The sequence below is a fragment of the Oncorhynchus nerka genome, linkage group LG23 (genome assembly GCF_034236695.1).
Source record: "Oncorhynchus nerka isolate Pitt River linkage group LG23, Oner_Uvic_2.0, whole genome shotgun sequence".
NCBI lineage: Eukaryota > Metazoa > Chordata > Actinopteri > Salmoniformes > Salmonidae > Oncorhynchus > Oncorhynchus nerka.
In genome coordinates, this window is record NC_088418.1 from 6701016 (window position 1) to 6715094 (window position 14079).

General features: G+C 42.6%; 1 protein-coding gene across 1 annotated transcript in view; it reads left to right on the forward strand.

The window, feature by feature from the left end:
* LOC115122462 (calpain-2 catalytic subunit-like) overlaps window positions 1-14079 on the forward strand; it is a 63125-nt gene that overhangs the window by 41936 nt on the left and 7110 nt on the right. The window contains exons 11-14 of the mRNA XM_065007808.1: window positions 3067-3290; window positions 8658-8694; window positions 12679-12744; window positions 13913-13970. Coding sequence (XP_064863880.1) covers window positions 3067-3290; window positions 8658-8694; window positions 12679-12744; window positions 13913-13970 — 385 coding nt within the window. The remainder of the gene's footprint in view (window positions 1-3066; window positions 3291-8657; window positions 8695-12678; window positions 12745-13912; window positions 13971-14079) is intronic.

Consider the following 14079-nt stretch of genomic DNA (forward strand, 5'->3'; position numbering starts at 1 on the left):
CCATGTCAAGCCATTGAGTTGGCAGGATAAACAGACCAGCACTCAGGCTATATTAAACCCACTGCTGTCAGATAAATCCATAATTAATACCAGTCCTGTTTGTTATACCTGTTACTTTTATTGTGTTTTATACTATATTAACATATGACATTTAGCAGACACCTCTATCCAAAGTGCCTTAGTCTTATGTGTGCATACATTTTAAGAATCGGTGCTCCCCGGGAATCAAACTCACAATTCTCCCGTTGCAAGCACCTTGCTCTACAGAAGATCCCTGATGTAACATTAACATTATGTGATGTTTCTTTATTTAACTAGGCAAGTCAGTTAAGAACAAATTCTTATTTTCAATGACTGCCTAGGAACAATGGGTTAACTTCCTTGTTCAGGGGCAGAATGACAGATTTTTACCTTGTCAGCTCGGGATTCGATCTTGCAACCTTCCAGTTACTAGTCCAACGCTCTGACCACTAGGCTACCTGCCGTCCCTACACTCTAACCACTAGGCTACCTGTTGTCCCTACACTCTAACCACTAGGCTACCTGCCGTCCCTACACTATAACCACTAGGCTACCTACCGTCCCTACACTCTAACCACTAGGCTACCTGCCGCCCCTACACTCTAACCACTAGGCTACCTGCCATCCCTACACTCTAACCACTAGGCTACCTGCCATCCCTACACTCTAACCTGATGTAATGTGATGTGGCTGATGTAACGTGATGTGGCTGATGTCATGTGATGTGATGTGGCTGATGTAATGGGATGTGGCTGATGTAATGGGATGTGGCTGATGTAATGTGATGTGGCTGATGTAATGTGATGTGGCTGATGTAATGGGATGTGGCTGATGTAATGTGATGTGGCTGATGTAATGTGATGTGGCTGATGTAATGTGATGTGGCTGATGTGATGGGATGTGGCTGATGTCATGTGATGTGATGTGGCTGATGTAATGGGATGTGGCTGATGTGATGGGATGTGGCTGATGTCATGTGATGTGATGTGGCTGATGTAATGGGATGTGGCTGATGTAATGGGATGTGGCTGATGTAATGGGATGTGGCTGGTGTAATGTGATGTGGCTGATGTAATGTGATGTGGCTAATGTGATGGGATGTGGCTGATGTAATGTGATGTGGCTGGTGTAATGGGATGTGATGAGGCTGATGTGACTGATGTAATGTGATGTGGCTGATGTAATGTGATGTGGCTGATGTAATGGGATGTGATGTGGCTGATGTAATGGGATGTGATGTGGCTGATGTAATGTGATGTGATGAGGCTGATGTAATGGGATGTGATGTGGCTGATGTAATGTGATGTGGCTGATGTGATGGGATGTGATGTGGCTGATGTAATGTGATGTGATGTGGCTGATGTAATGTGATGTGGCTGATGTGATGGGATGTGATGTGGCTGATGTAATGTGATGGGATGTGGCTGATGTAATGGGATGTGATGTGGCTGATGTAATGTGATGTGGCTGATGTAATGTGATGTGGCTGATGTAATGTGATGTGATGAGGCTGATGTGACTGATGTAATGTGATGTGGCTGATGTAATGTGATGTGGCTGATGTAATGGGATGTGATGTGGCTGATGTAATGGGATGTGATGTGGCTGATGTAATGTGATGTGGCTGATGTGATGGGATGTGGCTGATGTAATGGGATGTGGCTGATGTGATGTGATGTGGCTGATGTAATGTGATGTGATGTGGCTGATGTAATGTGATGTGATGAGGCTGATGTAATGGGATGTGATGTGGCAGATGTAATGGGATGTGGCTGATGTAATGTGATGTGATGTGGCTGATGTAATGTGATGTGATGAGGCTGATGTAATGGGATGTGATGTGGCTGATGTAATGGGATGTGGCTGATGTAATGTGATGTGATGTGGCTGATGTAATGTGATGTGATGTGGCTGATGTAATGTGATGTGATGAGGCTGATGTAATGTGATGTGATGAGGCTGATGTAATGGGATGTGGCTGATGTGATGGGATGTGGCTGATGTCATGTGATGTGATGTGGCTGATGTAATGGGATGTGGCTGATGTAATGTGATGTGATGTGGCTGATGTAATGTGATGAGGCTGATGTAATGTAATGTGATGTGGCTGATGTAATGGGATGTGATGTGGCTGATGTAATGTGATGTGATGAGGCTGATGTAATGGGATGTGATGTGGCTGATGTAATGGGATGTGATGTGGCTGATGTAATGTGATGTGGCTGATGTGATGGGATGTGGCTGATGTAATGTGATGTGGCTGATGTAATGTGATGTGGCTGATGTGATGGGATGTGGCTGATGTAATGGGATGTGGCTGATGTGATGGGATGTGGCTGATGTAATGTGATGTGATGTGGCTGATGTAATGGGATGTGATGTGGCTGATGTAATGTGATGTGGCTGATGTGATGTGATGAGGCTGATGTAATGGGATGTGATGTGGCTGATGTAATGGGATGTGGCTGATGTAATGTGATGTGATGTGGCTGATGTAATGTGATGTGATGAGGCTGATGTAATGGGATGTGATGTGGCTGATGTAATGGGATGTGGCTGATGTAATGTGATGTGGCTGATGTGATGGGATGTGGCTGATGTAATGTGATGTGATGTGGCTGATGTAATGTGATGTGATGTGGCTGATGTGATGTGATGAGGCTGATGTAATGTGATGTGATGAGGCTGATGTAATGTGATGAGGCTGATGTAATGGGATGTGATGTGGCTGATGTAATGGGATGTGATGTGGCTGATGTAATGTGATGTGGCTGATGTGAAGGGATGTGGCTGATGTAATGTGATGTGATGAGGCTGATGTAATGGGATGTGATGAGGCTGATGTGACTGATGTAATGTGATGTGGCTGATGTAATGTGATGTGATGTGACTGATGTAATGGGATGTGGCTGATGTGATGGGATGTGATGAGGCTGATGTAATGTAATGTGATGAGGCTGATGTAATGTAATGTGATGTGGCTGATGTAATGGGATGTGATGAGGCTGATGTAACACGACGTGATGAAGCTGTTTCTACTCCCAGGTACCACAACAGTTCCACGGCCAGAGGGAGGTCCACCTGGATAAGAACTATTTCCTGACCCATGCCCAGAAGGCCCGCTCTGAGACCTTTGTCAACCTGAGAGAGGTCAGCACCCGCTTCAAACTGCCCCCTGGAGAATACCTCATCGTCCCCTCCACCTTCGAGGCCGACCTGAACGGGGACTTCTGCCTACGAGTGTTCTCAGAGAAACAGGCCCAATTTCAGTAAGGAGTGTGTGTGTGTGGTGTGTGCGTTCAGTGGTTCTTCCTGTAAAAGTTGCATCACTCAGCTTTATGTAGGTGTTGAGGCTATATGACTGAGTCACTCAGCTTTATGTAGGTGAGGCTATATGACTGAGTCTCTCAGCTTTATTTAGGTGAGGCTATATGACTGAGTCACTCAGCTTTATGTAAGTGAGGCTATATGACTGAGTCACTCAGCTTTATTTAGGTGAGGCTATATGACTGAGTCACTCAGCTTTATGTAGATGCTGAGGCTATATGACTGAGTCACTCAGCTTTATGTTGGTGCTGAGGCTATATGACTGAGTCACTCAGCTTTATGTAGGTGAGGCTATATGACTGAGTCACTCAGCTTTATGTAGATGCTGAGGCTATATGACTGAGTCACTCAGCTTTATGTAGGTGAGGCTATATGACTGAGTCACTCAGCTTTATGTAGGTGAGGCTATATGACTGAGTCACTCAGCTTTATGTAAGTGATGAGACTATATGACTGAGTCACTCAGCTTTATGTAGGTGTTGAGGCTATATGACTGAGTCACTCAGCTTTATGTAGGTGCCGAGGCTATATGACTGAGTCACTCAGCTTTATGTAGATGAGGCTATATGACTGAGTCACTCAGCTTTATGTAGGTGAGGCTATATGACTGAGTCACTCAGCTTTATGTAGGTGAGGCTCTATGACTGAGTCACTCAGCTTTATGTAGGTGCTGAGGCTATATGACTGAGTCACTCAGCTTTATGTAGGTGAGGCTATATGACTGAGTCACTCAGCTTTATGTAGGTGAGGCTATATGACTGAGTCACTCAGCTTTATGTCAGTGAGGCTATATGACTGAGTCACTCAGCTTTATGTAGGTGAGGCTATATGACTGAGTCACTCAGCTTTATGTAGGTGAGGCTATATGACTGAGTCACTCAGCTTTATGTAGGTGCTGAGACTATATGACTGAGTCACTCAGCTTTATGTAGGTGCCGAGGCTCTATGACTGAGTCACTCAGCTTTATGTAGGTGAGGCTATTTGACTGAGTCACTCAGCGTTATGTAGGTGCTGAGGCTATATGACTGAGTCACTCAGCTTTATGTAGGTGCTGAGGCTATATGACTGAGTCACTCAGCTTTATGTAGGTGAGGCTATATGACTGAGTCACTCAGCTTTATGTAGGTGCTGAGGCTATATGACTGAGTCACTCAGCTTTATGTAGGTGAGGCTATATGACTGAGTCACTCAGCTTTATGTAGGTGCTGAGGCTATATGACTGAGTCACTCAGCTTTATGTAGGTGAGGCTATTTGACTGAGTCACTCAGCGTTATGTAGGTGCTGAGGCTATATGACTGAGTCACTCAGCTTTATGTAGGTGCTGAGGCTATATGACTGAGTCACTCAGCTTTATGTAGGTGAGGCTATTTGACTGAGTCACTCAGCTTTATGTAGGTGAGGCTATATGACTGAGTCACTCAGCTTTATGTAGGTGCTGAGGCTATATGATTGAGTCACTCAGCTTTATGTAGGTGAGGCTATTTGACTGAGTCACTCAGCGTTATGTAGGTGCTGAGGCTATATGACTGAGTCACTCAGCTTTATGTAGGTGCTGAGGCTATATGACTGAGTCACTCAGCTTTATATAGGTGAGGCTATATGACTGAGTCGCTCAGCTTTATGTAGGTGCTGAGGCTATATGACTGAGTCACTCAGCTTTATGTAGGTGAGGCTATATGACTGAGTCACTCAGCTTTATGTAGGTGAGGCTCTATGACTGAGTCACTCAGCTTTATGTAGGTGCTGAGGCTATATGACTGAGTCACAGCTTTATGTAGGTGAGGCTATATGACTGAGTCACTCAGCTTTATGTAGATGAGGCTATATGACTGAGTCACTCAGCTTTATGTAGGTGCTGAGGCTATATGACTGAGTCACTCAGCTTTATGTAGGTGAGGCTATATGACTTTCAGCTTTATGTAGGTGAGGCTATATGACTGAGTCACTCAGCTTTATGTAGGTGCTGAGGCTATATGACTGAGTCACTCAGCTTTATGTAGGTGAGGCTATATGACTGAGTCTCTCAGCTTTATTTAGGTGAGGCTATATGACTGAGTCACTCAGCTTTATGTAAGTGAGGCTATATGACTGAGTCACTCAGCTTTATTTAGGTGAGGCTATATGACTGAGTCACTCAGCTTTATGTAGATGCTGAGGCTATATGACTGAGTCACTCAGCTTTATGTAGGTGCTGAGGCTATATGACTGAGTCACTCAGCTTTATGTAGGTGAGGCTATATGACTGAGTCACTCAGCTTTATGTAGGTGCTGAGGCTATATGACTGAGTCACTCAGCTTTATGTAGGTGAGGCTATATGACTGAGTCACTCAGCTTTATGTAGGTGCTGAGGCTATATGACTGAGTCACTCAGCTTTATGTAGATGAGGCTATATGACTGAGTCACTCAGCTTTATGTAGGTGAGGCTATATGACTGAGTCACTCAGCTTTATGTAGGTGCTGAGGCTATATGACTGAGTCACTCAGCTTTATGTAGGTGAGGCTATATGACTGAGTCACTCAGCTTTATGTAGATGAGGCTATATGACTGAGTCACTCAGCTTTATGTAGGTGCTGAGGCTATATGACTGAGTCACTCAGCTTTATGTAGGTGAGGCTATATGACTGAGTCACTCAGCTTTATGTAGGTGAGGCTATATGACTGAGTCACTCAGCTTTATGTAGGTGAGGCTAAATGACTGAGTCACTCAGCTTTATGTAGGTGCTGAGGCTATATGACTGAGTCACTCAGCTTTATGTAGGTGAGGCTATATGACTGAGTCACTCAGCTTTATGTAGGTGCTGAGGCTATATGACTGAGTCACTCAGCTTTATGTAGGTGAGGCTATATGACTGAGTCACTCAGCTTTATGTAGATGAGGCTATATGACTGAGTCACTCAGCTTTATGTAGGTGCTGAGGCTATATGACTGAGTCACTCAGCTTTATGTAGGTGAGGCTATATGACTGAGTCACTCAGCTTTATGTAGGTGCTGAGGCTATATGACTGAGTCACTCAGCTTTATGTAGGTGAGGCTATTTGACTGAGTCACTCAGCGTTATGTAGGTGCTGAGGCTATATGACTGAGTCACTCAGCTTTATGTAGGTGCTGAGGCTATATGACTGAGTCACTCAGCTTTATGTAGGTGAGGCTATTTGACTGAGTCACTCAGCTTTATGTAGGTGAGGCTATATGACTGAGTCACTCAGCTTTATGTAGGTGCTGAGGCTATATGACTGAGTCACTCAGCTTTATGTAGGTGAGGCTATTTGACTGAGTCACTCAGCGTTATGTAGGTGCTGAGGCTATATGACTGAGTCACTCAGCTTTATGTAGGTGCTGAGGCTATATGACTGAGTCACTCAGCTTTATGTAGGTGCTGAGGCTATATGACTGAGTCACTCAGCTTTATGTAGGTGAGGCTATATGACTGAGTCTCTCAGCTTTATGTAGGTGCTGAGGCTATATGACTGAGTCACTCAGCTTTATGTAGGTGAGGCTATATGACTGAGTCACTCAGCTTTATGTAGGTGAGGCTCTATGACTGAGTCACTCAGCTTTATGTAGGTGCTGAGGCTATATGACTGAGTCACTCAGCTTTATGTAGGTGAGGCTATATGACTGAGTCACTCAGCTTTATGTAGATGAGGCTATATGACTGAGTCACTCAGCTTTATGTAGGTGCTGAGGCTATATGACTGAGTCACTCAGCTTTATGTAGGTGAGGCTATATGACTGAGTCACTCAGCTTTATGTAGGTGAGGCTATATGACTGAGTCACTCAGCTTTATGTAGGTGCTGAGGCTATATGACTGAGTCACTCAGCTTTATGTAGGTGAGGCTATATGACTGAGTCACTCAGCTTTATGTAGGTGCTGAGGCTATATGACTGAGTCACTCAGCTTTATGTAGGTGAGGCTATATGACTGAGTCACTCAGCTTTATGTAGGTGCTGAGGCTATATGACTGAGTCACTCAGCTTTATGTAGGTGAGGCTATATGACTGAGTCACTCAGCTTTATGTAGGTGCTGAGGCTATATGACTGAGTCACTCAGCTTTATGTAGATGAGGCTATATGACTGAGTCACTCAGCTTTATGTAGGTGAGGCTATATGACTGAGTCACTCAGCTTTATGTAGGTGCTGAGGCTATATGACTGAGTCACTCAGCTTTATGTAGGCTATATTACTGAGTCACTCAGCTTTATGTAGATGAGGCTATATGACTGAGTCACTCAGCTTTATGTAGGTGCTGAGGCTATATGACTGAGTCACTCAGCTTTATGTAGGTGAGGCTATATGACTGAGTCACTCAGCTTTATGTAGGTGAGGCTATATGACTGAGTCACTCAGCTTTATGTAGGTGAGGCTAAATGACTGAGTCACTCAGCTTTATGTAGGTGCTGAGGCTATATGACTGAGTCACTCAGCTTTATGTAGGTGAGGCTATATGACTGAGTCACTCAGCTTTATGTAGGTGCTGAGGCTATATGACTGAGTCACTCAGCTTTATGTAGGTGAGGCTATATGACTGAGTCACTCAGCTTTATGTAGGTGCTGAGGCTATATGACTGAGTCACTCAGCTTTATGTAGGTGAGGCTATATGACTGAGTCACTCAGCTTTATGTAGATGAGGCTATATGACTGAGTCACTCAGCTTTATGTAGGTGCTGAGGCTATATGACTGAGTCACTCAGCTTTATGTAGATGAGGCTATATGACTGAGTCACTCAGCTTTATGTAGGTGCTGAGACTATATGACTGAGTCATCATCTTGATTATTTAGCAGACATCACTTGTAAATATTTAGTCAACACATATATCGTAAGAATATCGTGGAATATAATTGAACATTTTAATTTCTCTTAGAATAATCACCTTAGTGGAACAACAGTTTTAGTAAGTAATACTGACGAGTAGAAATAAATAAATGTTTTTCCGGGTGTGTGCGCGTGCAGGTCAGAGGAAGACCAATTCTCACACTATTGTTCTAAATTCAATCACCTTCTTCATCCTCATCATTCAATTCATTGAAATTCAATTTTGAAGTTGTGCACAATTATCAGTTTCTATTTGGTTTATATCGCCCATTCATTTGTTGTCAGTTAGTGCCTTGGGACCCAAAAGCATAACCAGTGCTCTACCTCCCCCTTGTGGTGGTCTGGAGCAATGCATCAGTGACGCAGAGTACCATACTAAACCACATATTACCTCTAAATCCCGCAGAATAATCCCAAAATGTAGTTGAGCAACAATTGTATGTGTGTACATATGTGTTTAATGTGTTTATTTCTCTGTTCCACAGCCACTGTGAAGACCGTGTAGAGGCTAAACTAGAAAATGTAAGGAACCAAATCACACTATCACTACTATACCCTGTGACTTATCCTATCACTACTATACCCTGTGACTTATCCTATCACTACTATACCCTGTGACTTATCCTATCACTACTATAGCATACCCTGTGACTTATCCTATCACTACTATAGCATACCCTGTGACTTATCCTATCTCTACTACAGCATACCCTGTGACTTATCCTATCACTACTATAGCATACCCTGTGACTTATCCTATCACTACTACAGCATACCCTGTGACTTATCCTATCACTACTACAGCATACCCTGTGATTATCCTATCACTACTATAGCATACCCCGTGACTTATCCTATCACTACTACAGCATACCCTGTGACTTATCCTATCACTACTACAGCATACCCTGTGACTTATCCTATCACTACTACAGCATACCCTGTGTCTTATCCTATCACTACTATACCCTGTGACTTATCCTATCACTACTACAGCATACCCTGTGACTTATCCTATCACTACTATACCCTGTGACTTATCTTATCACTACTGTTCCATACCCTGTGACTTATCCTACCACTACTGTTCCATACCCTGTGACTTATCCTATCACTACTATACCCTGTGACTTATCCTACCACTTTTATACCCTGTGACTTATCCTATCACTACTATACCCTGTGACTTATCCTATCACTACTATACCCTGTGACTTATCCTACCACTACTGTTCCGTACCCTGTGACTTATCATATCACTACTGTTCCGTACCCTGTGACTTATCCTATCACTATAGCATACCCTGTGACTTATCCTATCACTATTATAGCATACCCTGTGACTTATCCTATCACTACTATAGCATACCCTGTGACTTATCCTATCACTATAGCATACCCTGTGACTTATCCTATCACTACTGTTCCGTACCCTGTGACTTATCCTATCACTACTGTTCCGTACCCTGTGACTTATCCTACCACTACTGTTCCGTACCCTGTGACTTATCCTATCACTACTGTTCCGTACCCTGTGACTTATCCTATCACTATAGCATACCCTGTGACTTATCCTATCACTACTATAGCATACCCTGTGACTTATCCTATCACTACTATAGCATACCCTGTGATTATCCTATCACTACTATAGCATACCCTGTGACTTATCCTATCACTCTAGCATACCCTGTGACTTATCCTATCACTACTATAGCATACCCTGTGACTTATCCTATCACTATAGCATACCCTGTGATTATCCTATCACTACTACAGCATACCCTGTGACTTATCCTATCACTATAGCATACCCTGTGACTTATCCTATCACTACTACAGCATACCCTGTGACTTATCATATCACTACTACAGCATACCCTGTGTCTTATCCTATCACTACTACAACATACCCTGTGACTTATCCTATCACTACTACAGCATACCCTGTGACTTATCCTATCACTACTACAGCATACCCTGTGACTTATCCTATCACTACTATACCCTGTGACTTATCTTATCACTACTGTTCCATACCCTGTGACTTATCCTACCACTACTGCTCCATACCCTGTGACTTATCCTATCACTACTATACCCTGTGACTTATCCTACCACTTCTATACCCTGTGACTTATCCTATCACTACTATACCCTGTGACTTATCCTATCACTACTATACCCTGTGACTTATCCTACCACTACTGCTCCGTACCCTGTGACTTATCCTATCACTATAGCATACCCTGTGACTTATCCTATCACTACTATACCCTGTGACTTATCCTATCACTACTATACCCTGTGACTTATCCTATCACTACTGTTCCGTACCCTGTGACTTATCCTATCACTATAGCATACCCTGTGACTTATCCTATCACTACTATACCCTGTGACTTATCCTATCACTACTATAGCATACCCTGTGACTTATCCTATCACTACTATACCCTGTGACTTATCCTATCACTACTATACCCTGTGACTTATCCTACCACTACTGCTCCGTACCCTGTGACTTATCCTATCACTATAGCATACCCTGTGACTTATCCTATCACTACTATACCCTGTGACTTATCCTATCACTACTATACCCTGTGACTTATCCTATCACTACTGTTCCGTACCCTGTGACTTATCCTATCACTATAGCATACCCTGTGACTTATCCTATCACTACTATACCCTGTGACTTATCCTATCACTACTATAGCATACCCTGTGACTTATCCTATCACTACTATACCCTGTGACTTATCCTATCACTACTATACCCTGTGACTTATCCTACCACTTCTATACCCTGTGACTTATCCTATCACTACTATACCCTGTGACTTATCCTATCACTACTATACCCTGTGACTTATCCTACCACTACTGCTCCGTACCCTGTGACTTATCCTATCACTATAGCATACCCTGTGACTTATCCTATCACTACTATACCCTGTGACTTATCCTATCACTACTATACCCTGTGACTTATCCTATCACTACTGTTCCGTACCCTGTGACTTATCCTATCACTATAGCATACCCTGTGACTTATCCTATCACTACTATACCCTGTGACTTATCCTATCACTACTATAGCATACCCTGTGACTTATCCTATCACTACTATACCCTGTGACTTATCCTATCACTACTATACCCTGTGACTTATCCTACCACTACTGCTCCGTACCCTGTGACTTATCCTATCACTATAGCATACCCTGTGACTTATCCTATCACTACTATACCCTGTGACTTATCCTATCACTACTATACCCTGTGACTTATCCTATCACTACTGTTCCGTACCCTGTGACTTATCCTATCACTATAGCATACCCTGTGACTTATCCTATCACTACTATACCCTGTGACTTATCCTATCACTACTATAGCATACCCTGTGACTTATCCTATCACTACTATACCCTGTGACTTATCCTATCACTACTATACCCTGTGACTTATCCTATCTACTACTATATCACCTATACTGTGACTTATCCTATCACTACTATACCCTGTGACTTATCCTATCACTACTATACCCTGTGACTTATCCTATCACTACTATACCCTGTGACTTATCCTATCACTACTATACCCTGTGACTTATCCTATCACTACTATACCCTGTGACTTATCCTATCACTACTATACCCTGTGACTTATCCTATCACTACTATACCCTGTGACTTATCCTATCACTACTATACCCTGTGACTTATCCTATCACTACTATACCCTGTGACTTATCCTATCACTACTATACCCTGTGACTTATCCTATCACTACTATACCCTGTGACTTATCCTATCACTACTATACCCTGTGACTTATCCTATCACTACTATACCCTGTGTCTTATCCTATCACTACTATACCCTGTGACTTATCCTATCACTACTATACCCTTATCCTATCACTACTATACCCTGTGACTTATCCTATCACTACTATACCCTGTGACTTATCCTATCACTACTATACCCTGTGACTTATCCTATCACTACTATACCCTGTGACTTATCCTATCACTACTATACCCTGTGACTTATCCTATCACTACTATACCCTGTGACTTATCCTATCACTACTATACCCTGTGACTTATCCTATCACTACTATACCCTGTGACTTATCCTATCACTACTATACCCTGTGACTTATCCTATCACTACTATACCCTGTGACTTATCCTATCACTACTATACCCTGTGACTTATCCTATCACTACTATACCCTGTGACTTATCCTATCACTACTATACCCTGTGTCTTATCCTATCACTACTATACCCTGTGACTTATCCTATCACTACTATACCCTGTGTCTTATCCTATCACTACTATAGCATACCCTGTGACTTATCCTATCACTACTATACCCTGTGACTTATCCTATCACTACTATAGCATACCCTGTGACTTATCCTATCACTACTATACCCTGTGACTATCAATGTGCTAAATGTGTTTTTCACTCCTATTTCCCCAGGACACTGTGTCTGAAGCGGAGGTTGATGCTGGGTTCAGAGGTCTGTTCGCCAAGCTAGCTGGAAAAGTGAGTTTTACAAACCGTTATCACTGAGGGGGGGAAAAGGATTCAGTAGTGAGTGTATGTCACGTGGGGTGTTTACACACACCTCATTTCTGTCGCCGTGACAATCGCCACCTTTTTAAATACAGGACTAGAATAAAACATGTTCTTAAAGGGGCGGAGCATGGAAATAAAATACACACATATCATCAACAGTTTATTTTTCATGGCTGAGTTACATCATTCACAACAACGATATCTTGTCTTCGGTGCTCCTGTTACTTAAATCCCCAGCAGCTCTCGTACACGCCTTTTATATCTTTATCACAGGACCGATTTCAAAACATTGGAAACAGATCAACAATTCAATACGTCTAACAAATGTAATTCATTTATAGAGGTATTGCGCAACACCCGTTTAAAAAAAAATAATAATTATAGAAGGGCGTGACCAGGGAGAAGTGGAGCGGATCAATGACACTCACACCACAGAAACAACACACTGTACTTTTACAATCAACACAGCTGCTTCTCTCGCCGTTCTTGTTCTCCCTGTGCACGCCAACCTACACACAGTAATGGGGAATCTGCTGAAGAGTAGCAAACAGACAGGTTAAATACAGAAAGCCACACCCTTAGTTACAATCAACTACACCTGGCAACGAGAAAGAAGCTCTGTGTTCACAACTCAACTGTTCCACCCTGTGACATAAACCTCGTCACTGCGGCCATGTGGGTCTTACTGGGGTACGGACGCAAAAATCCCCCAAAAAAAAAAATCTACCGTTGTCGGCCATTTCAAATTAGCCCCAAGGTTGCCTTGTTAAATCTGGTTTATTTTTATGCTTTTTGAAATGTCCAATACAACATACTTTGGTGATATCGTGATCAACTTTATTAGCATGCTAACACTCATTAAGACAGACAGGCTGAATAGCTAGCCATTGTTAGCATTCACTGGTTGAAGTAACTTTTGAGGGTAATGCAGTTGACTCGTGACTATGACATGAATATCTATCATTCACGACATTTTGATAATCCATCTTTAATAAAAAATAAAAAATAAATATTTTGTTGTTGTTCGTTTGGAATTCAAGATTGGCTTCCGTTATTTTGTTGAAAACGTCTCTTTTCCCGTGTGCGGGAAACCTACATAAGGGTTGTAATTTTTGTGACTGTCACTTGTTTCTAGGACATGGAGATTTCAGCAGCTGAGCTCCAGTCGATTCTCAACAAAATCATAGCTAAACGTGAGTGAAGTGCTATATATGCTTTCTATCCCGTCATGATTCGTATTTCTCCTGTACATACTGCACACTGTTTTATGTAGAGTGGAAGTCCTAACTCTTTGTGATGTCT